At 45.4% G+C, this 22,046-nt stretch overlaps 2 protein-coding genes across 3 annotated transcripts in view; one reads left to right on the top strand and one right to left on the bottom strand.

The window, feature by feature from the left end:
- The window catches only part of LOC126531754 (ATP-binding cassette sub-family G member 1-like), a 221,589-nt gene that overhangs the window by 29,279 nt on the left and 170,264 nt on the right, over nt 1-22,046 (bottom strand). The gene's annotated exons all lie outside the window — the stretch shown is intronic.
- LOC126531755 (ATP-binding cassette sub-family G member 1-like) overlaps nt 1-22,046 on the top strand; it is a 45,583-nt gene that overhangs the window by 1,575 nt on the left and 21,962 nt on the right. The window contains exons 1-2 of one of the 2 annotated variants that reach the window (XM_050179463.2): nt 16,046-16,266; nt 20,896-21,018. In XM_050179463.2, the coding sequence (XP_050035420.1) occupies nt 16,149-16,266; nt 20,896-21,018 (241 nt within the window). In that variant the 5' untranslated portion in view covers nt 16,046-16,148. Of the gene's footprint in view, nt 1-16,045; nt 16,267-20,895; nt 21,019-22,046 lie in introns of those variants that run through there. The other variant, XM_055071457.1, reaches the window with a different exon arrangement.

Here is a 22,046-nt window from a genome sequence, read left to right on the forward strand (position 1 = left end):
CTAACAGCCCACTTCGTGACTTCTGCGGGTGCAGTGAAGTGATAGCGCACCTTCTCTGCGAGTGCCCTCGTTTCAACCCGCACAGAGCAACTTCGCTCAGTCTCGCTAGACCGATTGGACAAGCACCCATACACGGAAAACAACATTCATGGAAACTAGCCTACACGACGATCAGCGCAAGCTGCTATGAAGGCACTGCTGCGTCATTTAAAAGACACCGGACTGTGTGACAAGTTGTGACTGTTCACTGTGTGACGTAAGATGTATTAGTGGGACGTTGACGCTGTGTAATACTACGTAATGCCTTGGCAGACTGTAACAGCGCCCACAGAAACAGTTCTGTACTGTGCGCGTGTTTCTTTTTCTTTTGTTTCCGTATTCGTTTGCTGTCCTCTATCGCATCCATTTCCCCTTTCTCCTGTACAGGGTAGCCAATCGGAGATATTCTCTGGTTAACTTCCCTGTCAGTCCTTTGTCTCTATCTCTCTATCGCTCTCTCTTATCGTTTTGTCTTTAATTTTATAGGCTTTTACTCCTTTTGCCCCGCTTTGCAATGCAAGGACAGCGTACTCCAAGGCTAACGATGCGAGAGCTGCTTCACGTAGCCGCTCTCGTTTTACGCTCCACGCGTGACCGGCATCTCGCCGGAACAAATCATTTAAAAGTAAACAAGAGAATTCCTCCAACAGGAGAGCCCTCCCCTTCCAGTATTCAACGGAGGTGTGCTGCAGTGACCGTCTGGAGTACCATTCCAGACGATCAGCCAGGCTAACATCTCCAGCATGTCATTAAAGCTTGTCTCTCTTTCTCTCTCCTAGGCGGACAAATTTTGCTTTAAAAGAGTTTCAAGCCCTCTCACTCTTTCTACAAGAACGCCCGCACTGTCGAGCTTCGTCTCTCTCGCTCCCATTCTTCCCTATTAGACGTGCGACGACCACCATGTGTTTATGAGGCACGCCGTAGTGGGGTACTCCAGATTGATTTTGACCACCTGGGGTTCTTTAACGTGCACCTAAATCTAAGTACGCGGGCGTTTGTGCATTTTGCCCCCATCGAAATGCGGCCGCGTATTGAACAATAAATACCCTTACGGTGGGAACTTTGAGCGTGATTCTTCCAGCTTCTCACAGCGTTCGAGAAGACGACGCATCGCCATCTGCAAGCTAGTCAGCGAACCCGAAAGCATGACGACGAACGAAGTGGCAGGAGGAGGATTACAGAAAAGCAAGCGTTTCGCATCCAAACAGTCTATGCCATGCAAGATCGTTGATGTCGACTTTGTTTCATCAGCTGTTCAAGAACTCGTAGTTAGTCGATTCTAAGCCCCAACATTGTTTGTTGATCCCCCGAGACTGTCGTAGAATTACAATCTATTTCGAATGATGTAGGGTATTCTCCATCACCTCCAAGGTAACGTACAATCAAGCTACTTCCGAATTCCAGGTTGCTGTGTCCCTCAATATACTCCGTCTGCATAGAGGAGCACTTCGTGTAAAGAAATTACCGACACACAAGCACTTGGACTGCTACTTTTTTCGTGAACAGCATGGGGCCTCCTGAGCATGATTTCAACCTGGTGAAAATGGTTTCGGGAGTGTACAGCTGAGTGCGTAAAATTTGGAAAATGGAGGAAGAGGAGAAGAAATAGACGGAAAGGTAGGGAGGTTAACCAGTTCTCAGACCGCCTGGCTACCCTGCGCTGGGGAAAGGGGGTAAGGGGAATAAAAGATAAGGGACACTCGTTAGTGCGCTTCGGTCACATTGCTGTTGAATGCACCGGGTAATGCCAATGACTACTGCCAATGTGAGCGTGTTTTGCACAGGGCTGGGGAGTATCGAATATGCATGCGTCTTCCATATATGATAATAGGTCTGCTGTTACATGCTCTTCAGGTATATTGTATTTGTTTCATTATACATTCGACAAGGCATGTATCAGTATCTCTATTTTCTATACATCCTATTAAGTACCCTGCATGTTAAGATACAAGATACACTTATCGAAAAATCCACTAGACACCTAGGTGGCAAGTGACGCAGGTAAGACTTATCTTAAAGTAGGGCACTTTTATCTATTATTCCTGATAACCAAACACAATTTGAAAGTTCGGATGATGTGCGGTGTTCGTATTAACTATAATCAAAATTTCAGTAATTAACTTTCTAATTCTCATTAGGCGGAAATATGCAACTGCGGAAGTGATGTCAGCCAGCCTTTTGCTAGAAACATTGTACTTAGAACAGGTTTTCAGAAACACGGACTCGAAATGTGGCGTAAAATGCATTGCTATTCCAGCTAACCGTCCTACTGCATTTTTCACGGTGTAGAGCCAGCAATTAACTTGCTCTGTTTTATGACCATTTTCTCAACTTTCATGGTATAACAGTGTCTGGAACAGCAATGTCTTTCGTTGCAGATTTTGAGCGCACATTATAGAAGCGCTTATCTAGTCTGTGCCAAATACCCGCACATACACTTCCTAATGGACACCTGAAGCCCGTACACTTCCTAATATACACCTGAAGACACCCGTCTTTCCGCCGGCTACACCCGGGGGGGAGGGGGGGGGGTGACAGAAGACCTATGGGCCCCGGGTGCTAGCCGACCTAGCTACGCCACTGGCATCATGACAGGATATTCCACATTGATCGTCACACCACCAGTGCTTCATATCACTGTGAGCTTATGTGTGAGGTTAAACTTGCCTTTAAGCGCAAAAGCCATAACTAACTAATACGCAAAGTGATTCTCCTCCATAATAGCGCCAGACCCCACACTGCAGCAGGCACATGTGCAAAATTAAGTGGAATAGGTTGGACACCAGGGGACGCTCTAACCTTAGGACACCCTTCCTATAGCCCCGACGTATCACTGGCTTTGTGGCTCTCATCCTTTTGGGCGACTCAAAGAATCTATGAGAGGCCAATGATTAGAAGAGGACGATGCAATGGAGTATCTGCGCAACTGGCTGCTGACACAACCAATTTCATTTCATGGTGACGGGATCGAAAAACTACCAATAGGCGAGAAAAAAATACATTCTTATAACAAGAGAATATGTAGAAAAATAATGAATACTTAGTAAACTTCTTATTGCAAATAAAAATTATCAACAAAGATCTCATTTATGTTTGGTCCACACTTGTATTACTAAGCTGCTGGTGACAAATGCCTCCACGTATTTGGGTCTGTACGTCGCCCTCGTTTTGCTGCATCGTTTTAAAATTAGAGTCAAATATGCATCAACTAGCAAATCCCCCCCACTTCCGCCCCCAAACAAGAATTTTCATCGAATTCATTCTTTCAATTCTACAAGGGGTCGCTTTTTGAAATTGAAACTGGCGGTTTTCTATGCTATTGACGTTATTTTTCATGGTAACTGTCCTCAGTCGAGAACTTCTTTCAGTATTGTCTATTCACACGAATATTGTCGTTTCGCACAAGTTCCACGTTTAGTTTTCAGATAATTTGGTTTCAAGGTTAGTTGCTCTCGCAAAGTACTTTAGCATTCGCTGACTCGCAGAATTAAGACTGTAATCGTCCTTCCTGCACAGCATTGTCATGTTAAAAAGGGACCCGGAAGCAATCTTGACGATATTGTACAACCGTACTGAGTCGTTAGGGTAGGTCATCCCGATCATTAAGTCACGCACTTAAGTGATCCGCGTAAAGGGTGTAATTTATTATAAGGTTTAAAAATGTACATCGCTACCAATCGCAGTGGTGCCGCTCCACTGTCGGTTTCAGCCACCCCTCCCGAAATTGACGTAGTTATCCCAATTGACGTCAGTTGGGCGAGCTATCCGATTGGCTATCCAGGTCACTTCATCGATAATTTTCCAACTTTATAGTGAACAGATGTTGTTCGTAATAGTTGGAATGTTGGCTAATTTGTTTCTATAAAACAAGTTACAGAAAGAGAACACACAACGACTATTTATACCTACACTCAAGCCCTTCCGGAATACAGCAAGTGTCATCTGCTTGTGTTGCAACGTTCTCGGTGTTGACGGGAGCTGCGCGGTCAGTGCTGATCTTGAGCTTTCTTTTCGGGAGCACCTTAGGAGCACCCTTGTTACATTATGGGCTGCAAATCCAGCAATCCGCAACATGTCAAGTTGCGACATCGTGTCCGTCTACCGGGTGACATGCGAGCGGAGTGGCTGCATCGATTTGAGCTCTCGGTATTCGATCGGCGCCTGTATCTACGCGCTTGCGGCCGTCACTTCACGTCGGAGGATTACTACCACAATAGGGAGCAGAGATTTTTAGCGTGTCTGGTATTTTAGCGGACTGGGCATTTTACCGGATGAGCGGAGGGGCAAACGCAAACGGCCTGCACGGTGCAGCTACCTGGTGGCACAGAGGTGGCTTAGACAACCACAATCGCAGTAACCAAGTGTATTCATACTTAGCTGCTGGTGTAAATTTTGGGCAGCGGCCTAATCGTGTTGCTGCCGAACATTTACACTAGCAGCAAAGTAAAGTACACTTGGTTGCTGTAATAATAGCTGTGTTTGTCTGGTTGAGCTCTGCGCCAGCAGGTGGCTGCACCACTCCGGCAGCTCACGTTTATGCCTCCTCCCCTACGGCTAAACGAAAAGTTTGGTGGAATACCGGACACGCTAAAACTAGTGTACGGTATTCGGGCTAGCGCAAGCGGACTTGGCTTGGGCGTTTTACCGGATGAGTGCAGGCGCAAACGTGAACGCCCGACATGGTGTAGCCACATGGTGGCACAGCGCCCAACCAGACAAACACAGAGCTAATATAGCAGTAACCAAGTGTATTCTACTTTGCTGCTGACCTAGCTTTTCAGCAGGAGCGTAGTCGTGAACCCATTGTCTTTTTCAATGTTTAAACATGGTGTTTACGCATAATTACACCAATAGCAGCTCTGTATTTGGCTGTTTAAGCTCTGCACCACCAATCGGCTGCACCGTGCAAGGCGCTCATGTTTACGTTAAGCACCTTCATCACAGCGGTAGTAGTATGGCGGGGCTTTAGTTGACGCCCCCACCGATCGGTCGAAACGCCCAGCTGGCCGGCAGTTACCGGAATAGCGGACACACCGGGAGCGGCGACACAACGCTCGCAATGCGCGCTGCTTGGATAGCTCTCGCGGGTGGTCGACGGCCAGGCTGGAGAGGCTTCGCACGCTGGATTCAAGACAAGTGGAAGTAGACGACGTCACATCATGACGCAGAGCCAGTGATGGCGAAGCTTAGGCCCGATCACTCGGCGAACAAGTTTAGGACAAAAAGCATGGCTAGGTAGGAGGGTCACTTGTAATTGTCCGTAGCTCTCTTAATATGAGACGCTTCACTTAAATTCTGGCGCTAAGGTTGTACTGTAGCTGTACCCTACGCGTCTACAAAATTTGGTCAAACCGTTTCAGGGACCCTTTAACGATTTCACGGTTTCATACGAGCCAGAGCAGCTGTGGCCGAGAACTATGGATTGCTTGCGGTGAGGCAATGCCCGTTTATCTGCCACCCTTGCATATTGGTGAGCGTGGGCTGTTTTCTGAATCGGATTTCTGAGCGCGATAGCAATCACACAGGAGTCCTTGGGTTTAGCTTTTATATTCTGGGGCGTTCGCAACGGTCATGCATAAGTAAAATGGCAAAGTGCCTGTGTTGAACAAACAGCGAACGTTCCTTTCAAATTATGTAGCTGAACCAGCTTTGCCGCATTTACTAAATATACACTGTGAAAACAACTAAAATAATCATTTTACCAGAGGCAATAAATAAGCACTCCGAGAGTTTTAGAGAGAACACTGCTTCAACGCTACCCTTTTGCTGTGGTAGTTAACCCCTTGCACTGCACATCGGTGTGTTTCCACGTTTTAATGTGAGCATGAGTTTGACGTAAAGGATGCTCTGACATCTCTATAGGGAGATTAGAAACCATAAAGATCAAGTAACACTAAATTACGAACTTGCGCAAATAGCAAATTGCTCTCGGGCATCGCACATGAAGCTTCATTTAGACAAGACTTTTTATGAGAGTAAGCAGGAAAAATAGACACACACGCACCTATATGATCTAATAGCAAAAATTAAATATTGTTGATGATTATAAATTCTAGGGCATTGTTCTATCATCTGATTTCAAATGGTGCAAACATGTGTCACAGATATCTCCTAAGGCGTTTTCAGCAGTTTCTTCGCTTCATCATCATCATCATCATCATCAGCCTGATTACGCCCACTGCAGGGCAAAGGCCTCTCCCATACTCCTCCAACTACCCCAGTCTTCGCTTAAATGCACTTTAACAGTTGCCTCACCTGGCACTAAGATGCTAGTCTACACCTCAATAGTTTGTCCTGTGCTAGGATATGGCACTGCCTGTTGGTTCCCCCGTGCCAAACAGTGTATAGAAAGCCCAGAAGCAATACAGAGAAATGCCATAAGGTTACATTTTTATAAATACAACCATCATGATTCTCCGACAAATCTCATCAACAAAGTTTGCCACCCGACAATGTGCAAGCTCACTAAATTCTTACGCTTGAAGTTTCTATTTCACCTCTTTAATGGGGGCTACAAACTAAACAGCCGTACATTTCTATCTTTCTCAGAATGGCAAATCACTTGAACTAAATATCCTAAACATTTAATTGAATATAAGCTCACTACTGGCACATTCAGGTATTCATTTTTTCCACAGACAGACAGCGATTGCGAGTTATTACTCAAGGATATTATGATTTGCTCACCTAACAATTTTCTTGCTATGCTTGAAAAATAGGTATCTCTCCGTTGCTGGGTGTAATCGAACCAACGTCACCGGGGTTCCCCAAAGACAGCAACGAGACGCTTTGTCAGTCTGTGCCACAAATGTGCCGAGCATGGGCCGCTTTTAATGAGCCTCTCGCCGACTTGGGTCACCGAGTATGTCTCGCTGGGTGTGCGGAAATCCCGCTCGGGTTTCATTTTATTCACTTCTCTTCCCTCGGCTGCTTCTGTTGTCGACTTCTTCAGTTGTGTGCAGCCTTCTTAACTTCCGACTTCCTTGATTTTGTGTCGGTGACATCTTCACTTTTCTCTATGCTCCAAGCTCCCCGCTCAATGCACGCTCAGGTCCCATTTCATTCCCTTTAGTTCTTTCTCCCCATTTGGCTGATTTCTCTGTCTCTCGCTCTCTGCGTGTGCTTTTCTTTATCTTTTCACTCTCCCTTTATCCCTTTGCCTAGTTCACGGTACCAAACAGGATATTTATACTCTGGTTAACCTCCCTGCCCTTTGCACCCTATTTGTCTGTCTCTCTAGGCTAGTTATGATGCTGGCTTTATACTTCTCTGTAGCTGACTTCTTCAATTTTCTGTTGTTGACTTTGTCACGCCTTGTTTCTAGTGTACTGCTTGTCTGTTCGGGCACCTACAAAGTGGCGCAACACTTTTTTTTTTTTTTTTTTTTGCTGTAGTCGAGAATGTTCGCATACCCAGTGCCACATGTGAAGTTGCATACATTCACCGGCCCAAGCTGCCATTTCGCACACGTAGAAGAGTGGTTTAGAAGATGCGTTTAGAAGAATGGTTGTTTGGACTAGTTGATTAGGCACAGCAATGGGGGTTATAGCGCCTGGTTTTCGTGTGCGGTGAATGGTCCTTTCCTGTGTGCGGGCCTACAAATACGGTGTTTTTCTGGAAATAAACACTCAGTAGAAAGTTAGCGCTCGTCCTGTTGTCTCGCTCTTGTCCGTGACTTCCAGTGCTATGACCCCCGCTACTACATACGCAGTGGCCCAAGTTTCTGTCTATTCTGCATGGAGGCAGCCAGACCCTACAAAGAAGGGGGTCGAGGCAATGAAAAATGTGCTATAGAAAAGGAAATCTTTAAAATCTATCCGACAAGTTGAAGTGACCCCATGGCTGCCACCACCGACTGCGACACTCCTAGCCAGTTAAAAGCATATAACCACTATCATTGTAAAGAAAAAAAAAGTGAGACATTCGCTATCTTTAAACCAACCAATTTCCCGCAAGGCTGTATGATGAGGTCTGTTTTGTGTTCGGTCAGTATGCTCTTGTTGCAGTATTAGGGGAAGAAAGATAATTAAAATTTCAAAACGAATTTTTATAACACTTACATTCGTAGGAGTGTGATAAAAACGAACGTGTAGTGTCGGTGGCGACGTAAAAGGAAGAAATGTCATTCGTTTGCAGCCAAAATTTCGGATAGAAAAGCCCGAATTCTGCTTACGTTATGAAATAAGCCTCCGCAGCCTGCTTCAGGGATATGGTTGTTTACGGCGAATCCGTTGCATACCTTCGCTGGCGGTTTTTGCATGCTACAGGAGGGGAGCTTGGTAGGCCGAGCACGCGCACCTCGTTTTCATGGATGGTCTCTCAGGCATTCGACGTGTGAGAGAAAGTCCGTGTTGCTAGTATTTTGGTATTTCCAGCATATATAAAGTATAAAGACGGACGATCGCAATTCTAGCATTGGTGGCCGACCGCTTCTCAGGCGAATGAAAACCACGTGCATGCAGCGACGGGACGCACATCTTTTACGCGGGTAATCTCCGCGGACTGAAATATTCTGCTCACTATAGAAGTATTCGCATCAGCGACAAAGCAAAAGAAACAGCATGAAAGTTTATTGCCCGGCGCCTTTACGTCACTCCTGATGGAAATGAAGAATGAAAAGAAGAAAAAAGAGCGCATTCATCCAGGGTGGAAAATAGATGCCACATTATAATTTGTCTCCGCTCATATTAGTATACAGTGCGAGCGCTTATGGCGCCACAGAAGCTCCTAAAGTTCATTGCACCTTCATTACTGTCATAAAGAGGGCACAGAAAAGTACGCGCAGTAATTACCAGCGTTCCTTCGTCAATTCTCCAAGCTATATTCCTCACAAATTTCCTGCAGAGCTCCAGAGAGTTATTTTGCAAGCTTGACGTTTTTTTACCCAGTGGAGTAAAATACAAATAAGTTTAAAGCGGCAATAATGTAGTGTAGACATTCTTGCTGCGATTAGTAAACCACTCTTGTGGCCGTCTTCGCCATGACTATGTGCGGTGCCATACAAGTCGAAGAGGGTGTCCCAACTAGCATTAGCCAAGCTGTAGAAACAAAGAAAGATTTAATAAACCTGGTGCAAGGCACGATCTTAAGACATACGGTATTCGGTCGTCAGTCCTTTGGCTAACGTTAGCTGCGACACACGGTACAGTGGCAACAGCAGCATTGCTAATAGCAAAACCAACAGCCACCATATCAAAGCAAGAAAAATAAGGGTGAAACTAAAGCTTTGGAACTTGGTAGGGTTCAGAAATGGCGTAGCATTCAATTTCTTTGTAAATTTTTTAGAGAAATGTTGCTACATCCATAGAAGTGAGGGCCATAAGAGTCAAGCTAAACTCGTTGTTCACCCGCCGTGGTTGCTCAGTGGCTATGGTGTTGGGCTACTGAGCACGAGGTCGCGGGATCGAATCCCGGCCACGGCGGCCGCATTTCGATGGGGGCCAAATGCGAAAACACCCGTGTGCTTAGATTTAGGTGCACGTTAAAGAACCCCAGGTGGTCGAAATTTCCGGAGTCCTCCACTATGGCGTGCCTCATAATCAGAAAGTGGTTTTGGCACGTCAAACCCCATTATTTAATTTTAACTCGTTGTTTCTACCTGGCAAATGACGTTGGTAATGATTTCGTCACGATGGAGTATCATACTGCGACGTGCTTTACAACTCTCTCAATCCGTAAGTCATAAAACCTAACTTCCTTACATTCTTTAGTTCACAGGAACTAGAGAGAGAAAGAGAGAGAGAGAGAAAAGAAAGCGTTGCTCCACAAGTCCGGTCCGAGAGCAGACAAGTATTCACGGATGCATAAGCGATGTTACTTAGAGTCCTCGGTTGTTTTGTTCGCGACCGCCTGCAGTTGAAAAAAGTCCCTTTTATTTCACTTCGTATCTGCATGAGAGCCGAAAGGAGCTCCTAAGCCGCCTAATCCCGTTTCAAGTTAGTTTTCATCACATGCTAACACGCTACGAACGCGAAAAATCAATTTTCTTTAAACGGCCACCGTTGCATTCTGAAAGGAGCATCGCGTACTCGGACAAAGTAACTATCTGTCCATCTTAGAAAGAAATTAGGCGTACGGACACGGGCCAAAGGGGAGGGACAAAACCAAAGTCTTTCTAATTCCTACCAACTAGCTCAATCCTAGCATTCTATCACCTCATGCGTGTTGCGGTAAAGACTACTTTCCTTTGCCTAAACGCCGTGGTGAGCCTTTAACATGGTGTGGCGAGTATTCATGTTGATGCGGTTGCGTGAATTTTCATGTTATCTCGCAGTTTTCGAAACGCACTACACATGCGAACGCATCAATTTCAATGTTAGAAGCACTACAAAACAGAACCGCCAGATTCGTTTTAGCCAACTACACTGTAAAAAGAAAGCTGGTAATTTAAAGAAAATTAACGGAAATTTTCTGTACCGTAAAAGAAATTTCTGTGAATGCTCTGGGACAGAGATATGTTAAACTAAGAAATAGAAACTTTCTGTTCTTCTTGACCTCCAGCCTATAAATAGCGTCAAAAGTAAAATATAAGCTTTATAAATTGTTGTAAGTGCATAGACAACTGTAAAATAAAGCTTTACATTTTTTTTCTTTTGATACACGCCATTTATTGCCTATACCACGCATGACACGCTGTTTGCGGTACTGCTTTGATGTCCCGTGCCATAAACAAGATGGCTGCTATTCAAGTGAACTCATGTCGACACTGCTCCGTTTCTTCTTTCGCCAATCGCAAAAGGTGAGTGGTTTTGTTTACTACAAACAGTGCACGTCGTATTTTTTTTACCCAATATTTCCCGCGTGTTCATGACATAGAACAGGACTACAATGCAGCCCACAAGGAAAGAATTGGAGGACGCTTAAGCTTCGCCTTTAAGAGTGGAACGTGATAGCATTCAAAGATCCCTGACTGCTTCTCACGCTTCCCGGCAACTGGAGCGTATCTAACCGGGTAACCGGGACGTTTACCTGGAAACGCTTGCCGCGAACGCAATGCACGAAGGCGAGCTTTGTGGTGGAACCACGGCCTCTTGCACGGGCCGCGATGCGGCGGAGGCGAGCGCCAGCTGGAGTTGTTGCAAGGAACCGGGCGCGCTGCTCCGTGGGCCCCAAGTGCCCTCAAGACACCCATCGCGCCGGCGCGCGCAAAGTGGCAGATGCCACGGCCGGTCTGTGAACGCCCCGGTTTGTGTGTGTGAAGGGGTTTGTTTAAGTTTTCGCGTAACAGAATTATGTTTTTTTCATATAGTCAAATTACAATCCGAGAGCTATCATGTCTGTAGATTGTGTGGAAGTCGTAGTTTACGATTTTTCTATGTATTTTAGCTTGAGAAATTTAATTAGTTTAATTAATTTCTGCCATCATATGAAAGGCCTGGTTATACGCGGTTTGAATACCTTTTTGCCAACACGACACGCGATGCGGGACGTCGGATGTACTGCGATGCGGACTCCTTAACGCTGTCGCGTACAAACTCAGGCGGGTGGCGAGAAAATTTAGCAACTACGTGTTCCGACATTTCCGTGTAGGTTGCGAATGTGCGATTTGGATATTAATTTTAGCTTTAGTTTTTTTTTGTTATAGCACACGTAAGCTCTAGCCAGTGGGCTTGACAAATGTATTATCGTCTATTCTTGCATTTCGGAATGTGCTTGTTTTTGCTGTGGCTGCGAGAAAAAAAAAAAAAAAGCACGCATGAGTTCTCAACAAAGCTCACTCAGCGACGTTAGCACTTAGCTACGATCGAATGTTTAGTTTATTGGGGTGACCGCAAAGTGCTGCTTTTTTTTCTGCTGTGCACTTTTTTATTTGCTTTGATGCTGGCATATGAACCCACCGCATATGAGGGCGCATGACTCCAGTATTGATTTTGTGGCTTCGTTAGCTGCGGTTCAAGTGTTTTAGTGCGTTGCCGTAAGGGAATGATTTTTTCCTGGCCACTGACTACATCGTTTCATTTTCAAGATACTTAGCGGGAACACTGGACTGCGTGGCTTGGTCAACTATCTGCTTAATTTAAAAGGACAGCGCAGAAGGTTCCAGTACCCAAGCCATAAGCGCCGACTACGGGGGTGCTCCGGGGCCCGAGGGCCCTCCGGAGTTTTCCGGGCGATGCCAATGCCCCTGGGCTATGCCGAAGCCCCCTCCATCCCCACCCCCCTACGCCTCCACAAACACGCACGTAAAGCACCATTACCAGGATTTGTTACCCACATCATTCAATGTTTCTTTTGACTTTCCTCGATTTTTTCACTTGAAATATTGCTGGGGCTAATCGCTTATTGCATAATTGTTGGCGCGGACGTGCACGGCCTTTAATTGATATTTTCGCTTTACTTCTGCGGAGGACATTCAATTGCGCATTGAAGCACTAGCGGCGGCTGCCTCATCCATATTTTCTCGCTTCATTATTTTAAATTTCCATTGTAAGCACCATGTACATATACAATATATTTAAATATACACACAGGACAAAGCTTATTATATTTTTGAAAAAGATGGAGGTAGCCAATTAAAAATTGTTCCTAAAGGTATGGATAGATAGCCTATATATGCCTAGAGAATGAATATGTTGCTGTATGTTCACCACGCTTCAAATTGCTTTGCGTGCTTTTTGGACCATCAAAACCTCTAGACTTCAGTGACCCGTTCGGCAGAGTCTTTTATCAATGGCGTGTGAAATGCACGTGAATGCTGTGTGTCTCAGTATTGCTTCTCTTTCCAGTATGCTGTGCTAACGACTCATGAAAGAAAAAAGCATTTTTAATAATTTACAACATCTGTTAGGGATGGAAACATCGTCAGCTGCATGCAAAGGTCATGAATATATGCAGGGTGTCCAAATTAACTACCACGCGTCAGGATTTAAAAAGAGAGCAATGCGTTACTCCAAGAAAACCCAGTGCATATTGTTTACAGTACAGTGGAGTAGCTGCCAGTAATGTTTTTGTTACTGAGATTTAATTAGGTAATTGTGATTATTTATCTAATTCGAGACGTACTATCCTAATCATCAAAGTGTCAATGAGGCATTTGAAGGCACAGCCAAGGAACATCTAACTGCGGTATTTTGAGTGACGTACTAATTGCGTACTAATTTTTTTCCGACTGATAAACCCCGCGAAATATGGGGAATGCCACGTGACTGCGCTCCCACCCGGATCATAAAGCAGCGCCCTCGAACAGGCTCCCTCTGGGTAACCCAGAACGAAATAAAGGAAATAAAGAAAACATTGTGATCGAGAGAGTTCCTTATCTGCCGCGCCCCGGACGAGCAGGTCGCTTTTGGCGTTAGTTGGAAACAAGCTGTGATAGCTGTTGTCTTAGCGTATATAAAGTGCAAGGATGTTTTTTTTTTTTTTCCACAAAACCTATCACTACAAAAGCGAATTGACAACATCAGTGCGAAGGTTTAAAGGTGCGTTTTTTTCGTCCCAGTCATCATGCCTTTCTCTTATGAGCAGAAGGTAGACGTGATCCTTTCCTTGGGATCTTTCAGATCCCAAGGAAAGGATCTGAAAGCGTCATGAAAGACGATGAAGCGGGTAAGCTGCACGCTCTTCCTCTGGGCCGCCATTAAAAAGAAGCGTCTACTTTGCAAGACTACGTCTTCAATCTACATTACAATATACATATCAGTCATGGAAGTGTGGCGGTAGACCAAACGCATTGACTATCATCAGAAACTACGAAAACCTGAGACAAAGCAGCAGCTTCAAGAAACAGCGACGGAGGACTCCATTTTTGAGTCCTAGCCTACGCACGGATGTTCTAGCATTCATGGCCTCAAACCCTCATGTAGCGCGCTGGACGTGGCCGCCCAGGTACTAATTTCCAAGTAATCAGTTTGGAGGTACATACTCGATGACGGAGTGGTTTGGGGGGTCCGCAAGCAAAACGGATGTGCGGAACACGCAAAAGACATCGCGAGAATATATGGGCGGCCTGGTCTTTCTTCGCATTTCCCGTAGGGTGTTAAACAAGCACTTCATACTTGTAACGTGTCAAACTAAACTACAGACGCTCATTTCTTTTGTTGCATACGACCCGCCGTGGCGGTACAGTGGCTTTGGTGTTGCGCTGCTTAGCCCGATGCCGCGACATCAAATCCCGGCCGCGGCGGCCACATCTCGACGTGAGTTAAGTGCGAGAATGCCCATGTACCATTAAGTGGCTGCATGTTAAAAAACCACAGGTGGCCAAAATTAATCCAGAGTCCCTCACTACGGCGTGCCTCATAATCATATGGTTTCGGCACGTAAAACGCACGAACTTAATTAATTATTCTTGCATGTGTTTTGGTCTACGCACAGGTGGACGTGCCCAATCCTTTCTTTCAAAAAGCAAGCAGAAGATGGCATTTATCTTCATTGGTGTAGATTCTATCGTAAACCACTCAGTCACGCTTTCTGCGAAACTCTGAAGAGCCGAAGAAGGCGAACAACAAACTGTGGTAAAAAAAGAAAAGATAAATGAAGTATCGTGCAATGCACACAAATTGGTGCTTCTCATGAACTTTATGCAGCTGTTCAGTTATCAGTTACGACAGCCTCACATTGGACACCTTCAGTCATCTTGAGCCCTCTAACTGAGCCTTACTGAAAGGACCGGTGATGACAGCTCAAACTGTGCGAGAAGGTACGGCTGAGGGCCCCGACGTTTTTATATAATGATTCATCCTGTCACAGGTGAGGAGCACAACTATCAGCCTGGAAACCGGACCGTTCCACATGCCGTAAAAAGTGGTCAAGAGAGTTTCCAGGTATGCCGAAAGGCCTACTAAGCTTTCTCCTGAACACTGTACTACTTCCAAACTGCATGCGCTCACATAAGTAGTAAAGTATACGACAGACAAAAGACGAGAACACAGCGCCGTTTTGTAGAAGTGCTAAAAGCTCATAAGAGGTACTTTTGTGAAATCACGAGTCCTTCCTCAAGAAACAGTGCTGAAAAACGATGTAGACAGTCAGTGTTTTGCGTGTTGAATATGCTCGAAACCAGACGGCGATACGTAGTTCGCCTCTGGACCAGGTGGACAGTCTGCATATGCAACAGGCAAAGAAGAAGAAAATAATAAAGGACAAGATTACGCCCATGAAGAGCGGACCCCTATGCTCTAACAATTCACACTCCACTCCGTTCACGCCCGAAAAGTACACGGCCGCAGCCTTGTTCACGTGTGTGTCGAAAGAACGCGAACTCTGCATGTGTTCCTTCAACGCCAGTGACCGTGAACTCGCGGATGCATGACACCTCCTCTCCCTTTGCCTCCTCGGACCGCTCCTCTGCTGGCGTCGGCAGCAGTGGCCAACAACCGGTGATGTCTGGCGGCCTTCTAGCCGTCCTCCTTACAGCAGCCCACGTTGCTTTGCCGCCACCTGATCTGCGTCGCAAAAAAAATAAAAACACTCTGCGGGCGGTAATGCGCATTCTAATACGACGCGAAAGTTAGCGCATGCAGTGTCTACGTGGTTGTGGGCTGCCGGTGCAGCGGCGGTCCGTCGGTTTTTCCCTCCCTGTCTGCGATGCATACTACCGCGCTGCCTCTGATACACTCGTTTCCTTGACGATGAGTGAGAGATAGAGCGAGAAGGCTATTCGAAGCAGTGAAGGCTCCCTTTCGCCTAGAGCGACGCTGCAAAACAAAAGCGCGTGCCCCCTGCGGAACCTGTCCCAAGTGTAGCGTAGATGGAGCCAATTTAGTCCTTGAACCGGAAAGGCTGGCCGAGTTGCGGGCTGCTACACCTGCGAGAACGCTCACGAGTTCTCAACGAAGCTCCGCGAACAGATCGCACACGTGAATTCGTCCTTCGCTCGCGATGTGTGGAGTGAAAGTGTGACGTCACCCTTGTTGACGCTGTTTGCTGGCCAACTCGGAGGAACACCTCAGAAGCTCTAAGCGGAGAGCTTAGCGTCAACCGGCCTCTCTCCCTCTTCCTCGGGCAAGGAGGCGCTTTCCTTCGCGTTGTAGGCGTCAAATAGAGTCAGTAGTACTGGCACCGCAGGCCAACGGTGTTCGCTCTGTGGCTGCGTCGTTAACGGCCATAGCCTTTGGCTGTTGCTTTTGTTTTCGTGCGTGCGGGTGAGCCAGGAACGAACAGACGAAAATATGGATTCCGGACCAGTGCTTCTCAACATGTCGAGGCTGGGAAACGAGCTTTCGTCAAACTACTATGACAACCTGGCGTTAGATCTGCAAAACAAGGCGACCACCCTTCATGGCACGCGTAAGTCGAATGCGACCGTTCACTCTGCCCCGAATTAATGCAATTATATTGAACGGAATCAGGTGCGACACTGTTCGTGCGGACGCCGATCGTGGGGTTCACATCATTTGTGTTCCTGCTTTGCTAGTTGCTCCAATTATTGTTGCTTTTAAAACGAAGCTATCGAAGTATATCATTTAATGAACGCTTCACTTATACATTTATTCCGACATGTGCAATGGATTGGTTTTCGGCTACATAAGCTTCAGACATGATACAAAGGGCAAATTATTAAGCTAGCGTGAGGTAAAATAACAATATTTCGAATAAATTATCGCGGTTTGACCTAAACAAAACAAATCCGATTATTGTGGAAGAAGCACAGAGAAACAAAGTGAAACAAGGCTTTTCCTTGGCGTGATTGAGTATAAGGAACTTTATCAAACAGGTTATCTATAGTGACCAAGGCTACAGCATAAAATTGTCGTGATGCTCGAGTTCATTTTTTTATTGCAATTAATAATAGCAGTCATAGAACTTACAAGCTCTCGACTCGCTATTATTGCGGTAAATTAGTTTTGATTTGGTTGGAATTGTTTCGGTTGATACACTCTGCATTGATATATACTCTGCACTGAAATATAGAGCTGTCCGCCGCAATAATATTTATACCTTATGAAGTCTTTTTGAGCTTACCACTGCATTTCTAAAGTTCTCAAAAAGCATTTTTTTTCTTTCCATATATGAGCATTGCGCATCTCTATTTCGTACCTTGTTCGTTTGTACGGCGAAGATGAGAAATATATGTAATGTGCCAACTCAGCCATAAATTGCTGTAATTATTTTCGTCGGTCGATGAGCAGTGGACCACTGTCTCAGGCGTGTTTAGACCATTCCATTCTTTTTTTGTTTGACTCTTTTATTTCAGCATTCATCTTTGAAAGCACACATGCTAGGAGAGGAGCAAAAAATCCGCTATTTTAGTGGCTTGACAAAGGCCCCCGCCACTCGAATAACAGCGTGAGAAGACAAGGACGAGAAGGCGACGCAAACATCCGTTGTCTGTGTGAGTCCCCTTCTCGCCCTTGTCTTCTCGCGCTGCAATTAGTTCTCTATGAATCAGAACAAACTATCCCACCGACAAGCCTTAAAAAAGTGAAATCACTCGCACTGGGGTGAGCTGGAAAGCTGGTGATGGTTCGAGGTTCTTGCCAAACTGTCACATACGAAAAAAACAACAACAGATGAGCTTTTAAAATTATTTAGAGCAGTCAGGAGGCTATAGTAAAGGGAGCGTTAGTTTGACACGTAGTTGAGTTTTCGTAATTAACCTAGTAGTACATTCTTGAGCACCGAGTGCGTAGCCAAGCCTGTCATCAGGAAATGCACTGGGGCCATCTTTAAAACATTCCTCGCTCGCGAGTTCTCGGTATTGAGTGGGACATTGATTGACACCCGCCGGAACCACTATGGAAGCTCTACCACCGTTCTGTCACAAGTAGAGTGGTTTAGATACTTTTCATAAAGGATGCACCAGCACGATGACACGCTAGGCAAAGCGTTGAAGAGCACTTACAGGCATGCGAGCTTTCTAAGCTGCGTGTAGAAGGTGGAAAGGAAATAAGAGTGCGTGCGCGTTGACCGAGCCTAAAGAAAGAAAGTCCGAATCCGGGTGAAGGAAAACCTGATTTTTAAAGCCGAGTGTCCTCTGAGCGATAGTTTGCACGCAGTAACAGGCTTTCAGTAAAAAGTAACTGTCTTTCCTACAACGGATACAATAAGCACGTCGTTACATGCGATGGAAAGTGGTGGTGGAGGTGGTGGTAGTGAGTTGTAGCAACAGGCGGGTTTAACCTGGCGATCAAGGCCGCCAATTGCTACGCCCGAGCGTCTCTTGTAGTATCGCTACGGTGTTTCCACGTCCATCAGACCAGTCTCTCTTAAGAATGCGATAAGGAGACGGGAAGTTTCTTTGCGGGCTACAACTATTGGACTATGCCATAGAGAAATTGTGTGTGGAGAGCATCAGGGGAAGATATTGTAAGAAGAAAGAGAGAGAAAAAAACGTAACTTGCGGCGGTGGTGAGCTGAACAGGACAAATATGTTGACGGCAGGAGAATTATGAACAGCGAAACAGACAATTATTGCTGTAGCTGGAGGCTGCTAATCACAATAAGTGCGGCTGTCAAGGTCAGAATGAATGGATGCATTGATGCCTCGCATCTGCCAAGAACAAGCGTTATCAAGGGTATTGCGCGCCAGACTCGGAGTCAGCGAAGCGCTAAAGCCACTTTCACGCTCTGAAGAAGACACACACACACACACACACACACACACACACACACACACACACACACACACATATATATATATATATATATACGATAAACCACCAGGGCCTGCTACGTTTGAGGAAGAAAAACTATGCGGATCCCACGCACTGGGGGAATCGATGTAAACGAAGCATTCTGTGCTGTTCACTATGATTGATGATAATTTGCGTTAACGGTGACGGCGAATGTTTAATTTCTTCAATGTTTAGTCTAACACGAGAATGGTGAATTGATGCTAACCCTTACCTTGAGTGCACCACTGCTTTTTGTCTGCGTAGCATACAGAAAACACAAGGTAACGTGTTTGCTTGAGGCGTTGTACGCCATACTTCATAACCTCTGAAAGGGTTGAGCATGTTCATTGCCTCGCATGACACATCCCATCGTGGCAGAAGTATTACGCTTGGATTGGATTATGGGGCTGTACGTGCCAAAATTATGAGGACCACCGTAGCGGCGGACTCCAAATTAATTTTGACACCGTGGTGTTCTTTAACGTGTCTCTAAATTCAAGTGCGCGGGCGTTTTTTATTTCGCCCTCGTCGAAATGCGGCTGCCGCGGTCGGGATCAAACCCACGACCTCGAGCGATGCCATAGCAGCAAAGCTACCGCGGCGGGCGAAGGAGAGTTGATTTGACGTGTGACCGCTTCCGTAGTGTCGCCTAGACCCTACAGTTTAATGCGGCTCTGCTTCTGCACGCCCTGCGTCAATTGAACGCTTAACAAATTTGCATGGTGTTTAGGTTTCAGAACTAGTAGAAACGTACCGTACCTTACCTTGAACTTCAATTTATCCCATTTCCCCGCAAGCATTTCGTGGCTGAGTACCTTCTACCCATTCTCTGCCTCCTCTAGCCACCTCCCCTCTACCATTCTATATAATACTTCTCCTCTGGACAGTTACACGTAAGTAGAAAGGTAAGCACTGCAATTTTTGCAGTGCTTTCGCGGGTGATCACGGGTAATTGTATACAGCTGTCAAAAGGCTAATGTGGCGATGCTCAGGGAGCTCCAGAGGGCATTGTCCACATTCGACGCGGTGCAAAGGTCCAAACGAGCTTCTCGCGTCGCCTTTCGTCTCTGCCGCGCTCCTGTCAGGTATACACACGCTCTGAACCACCCCCCGACGCGGGGTGGCAAACAGCAGCAGCAGTGTGAAAATCGAAGGATAAGGCAAAGAAAGCTTCGCTTTAAGAACGTCCACTTGATTCCACTTTGACATAGAACGTTGTGTTAAGAATGCTTTTACAGAATAATAAACGAGTGTCGATGGGAGTGCCGAAGAGAATAAGACTTAATAAAGTGGCAGCGATGAATATCTTGACGCCGGAGTAGTCGTGAAGCAGTGGTCTCTTTAAGTTGCGTATATATGCAGGAAAGTGTTAGAAGAAAAGAGAGAGAGTAAACTTTGATGAAAACTGGTCCAGCAGTTTACCTTCGGGGCGAGACTGGGGAGAAGGAAGGCAAAAAAAATATTTAAATAAGAGAAATGAGAATAAGACATCACGAAATCTCACTGTTACCCCTTATTACCAGATGCCGTCAGCCAAGGGAATGCCAGGGAAAGCAGAGCTTGCCCATTGTAGGGTGCCAATTACCGCGAGCGTTGCGCCGAACGAATACTCTGGTCGTCCTAGTGAAATACCTATGTTTCATTTTTTCCACTCAAGCTTTTAAAGGCTGCCAGAGAGTTGCCATCTTGGTTAGAATTAGACTTTTCTATGAGAATGTGTTCTGAGGCAGCCTGTCCTAGCCTTATAAGATTACTGCTCTTGAAATTACTGCTCCTATAAATAATGTTTTTTTTTTTACTATACACTCTCAATCTAGTTATCTGACTGCGTAGTTTTCTGCAGAAGCTTTGCTTTTTCAGTCACAAACAAACCCATTCTTGTGTTTCACTGCCTGACGTTCAATTTCCTCATTGTCAACAGCGGATTTGGAATACTTGCTAGTTTGTTTCCTTCGCTGTGAATATAAGACAAGTCGGAATGAAACGAAAACTGTATAAACGAAGTAGAGCAGCGCTAATACCTAATTGCTTAAAATAGCGACCAGGTATCTTGTCATATCGGGCCGGTAATCATGTTTTAGACCTAAATATCTGCGTCTGTGAATGAATCACGCAAACTTTATGCAGAAAAGTGAACGTGGAATGGTGAATACATGGTATAGTTTGTTTTTTCCAGTTGACAGTTTCATTTCGGCTGGCGTTCAAATATGTAGGTATGATGGGCATGATTCTACTCTGGTAGGCGAGATTCAATCTGCGATGTGTCTACAGAAAAAATACTGCTTTATGCGACATACTGCAGTTGGAGCCGTGCTGCCGATCCAGACTGAAGTGAACGGAAATGGCCGCCCGAACGGGTTCAGAAACTTCGAGAGCATCGACGTTGCCTGGAAGAACCTTACCTACAAGGTCAAGTGCGGCAGAAGTGCGTATATTTCAACTAATGTTCCCAAACGTGGGATTATTACAGAGTGAACGGAGGAGTTCGACATTCGGTGGAAAAGAGAATAAGAGTCAGTCAGGCTCAAGGTAAAAAAAATTTAAAAAAGGTGTGATTTAAATGTTGAATGAGTCCTTACATTCTATGTGGTGCAAGGTATGGGACATAATGCAGAATGCTACTAAAACAAAATACACCTCATTTACTAACAAAATAACACCATCCTGACCCCGAGATAATTAATACAGGGAGTTCTGGTTGCTGGAGTACCATTTAATGTGCAAGTAGTTATTTCGGGTTGACTATCGCAAACAACCTAAGTTGGGAACCCCATATTACTGAAATTGGATTCCAGAGCCATTTTCACTCGAGCACATTTTTTCAAATGGCACGTGGACTCCTGCAAAGCTACGTTGATATCAGAATAATAAAAGGACAGTTGAATAAACTCAAAGGCCTCCGCAAGCGGCAGCGTATCAATAAAGATGCCGAATTTAGTTATCGTTTTTCCGGTAACTCTCAATCCCCGCTTAATGAAGCCACGTATGCCCATAACGTATGACCACACACATCGTTGCACACGACTGCGTCATATATAGATCAATAGTTAACCGTGCAGACAAAATTATGTTAAATGAGTCCTTACGTTCTATTCATAAGTGGTACAAGGTATGGGGCATAAGGCTGAATGCTAGTACATACTAATACATCATTTACTAAAAAAAAAAAGACACCCTCTTGATTTTACGTGCATATTAGACGATACATCAGCAACGACAACTTCCTGTATAAAGTCTCTCGGGGTAACTATCACAAATAATTTAAATTGGGAACCCCATATTACTGAAGTTCGTGCCACAGCCCAAGGTAAATTATCACTACTGAAAAGGAAACTGCATGGAGCAACGACTCCTGTCAAATTTAAAGCCTTCTTATATGACTCACCTTACATTACGGTGATATAATTTGGGGCACGTATCATAAATACTTAAGTGAGAAATTACAACAAATAC

This window comes from Dermacentor andersoni, chromosome 5 (assembly GCF_023375885.2).
Source record: "Dermacentor andersoni chromosome 5, qqDerAnde1_hic_scaffold, whole genome shotgun sequence".
Taxonomy (NCBI): Eukaryota; Metazoa; Arthropoda; class Arachnida; order Ixodida; family Ixodidae; genus Dermacentor; species Dermacentor andersoni.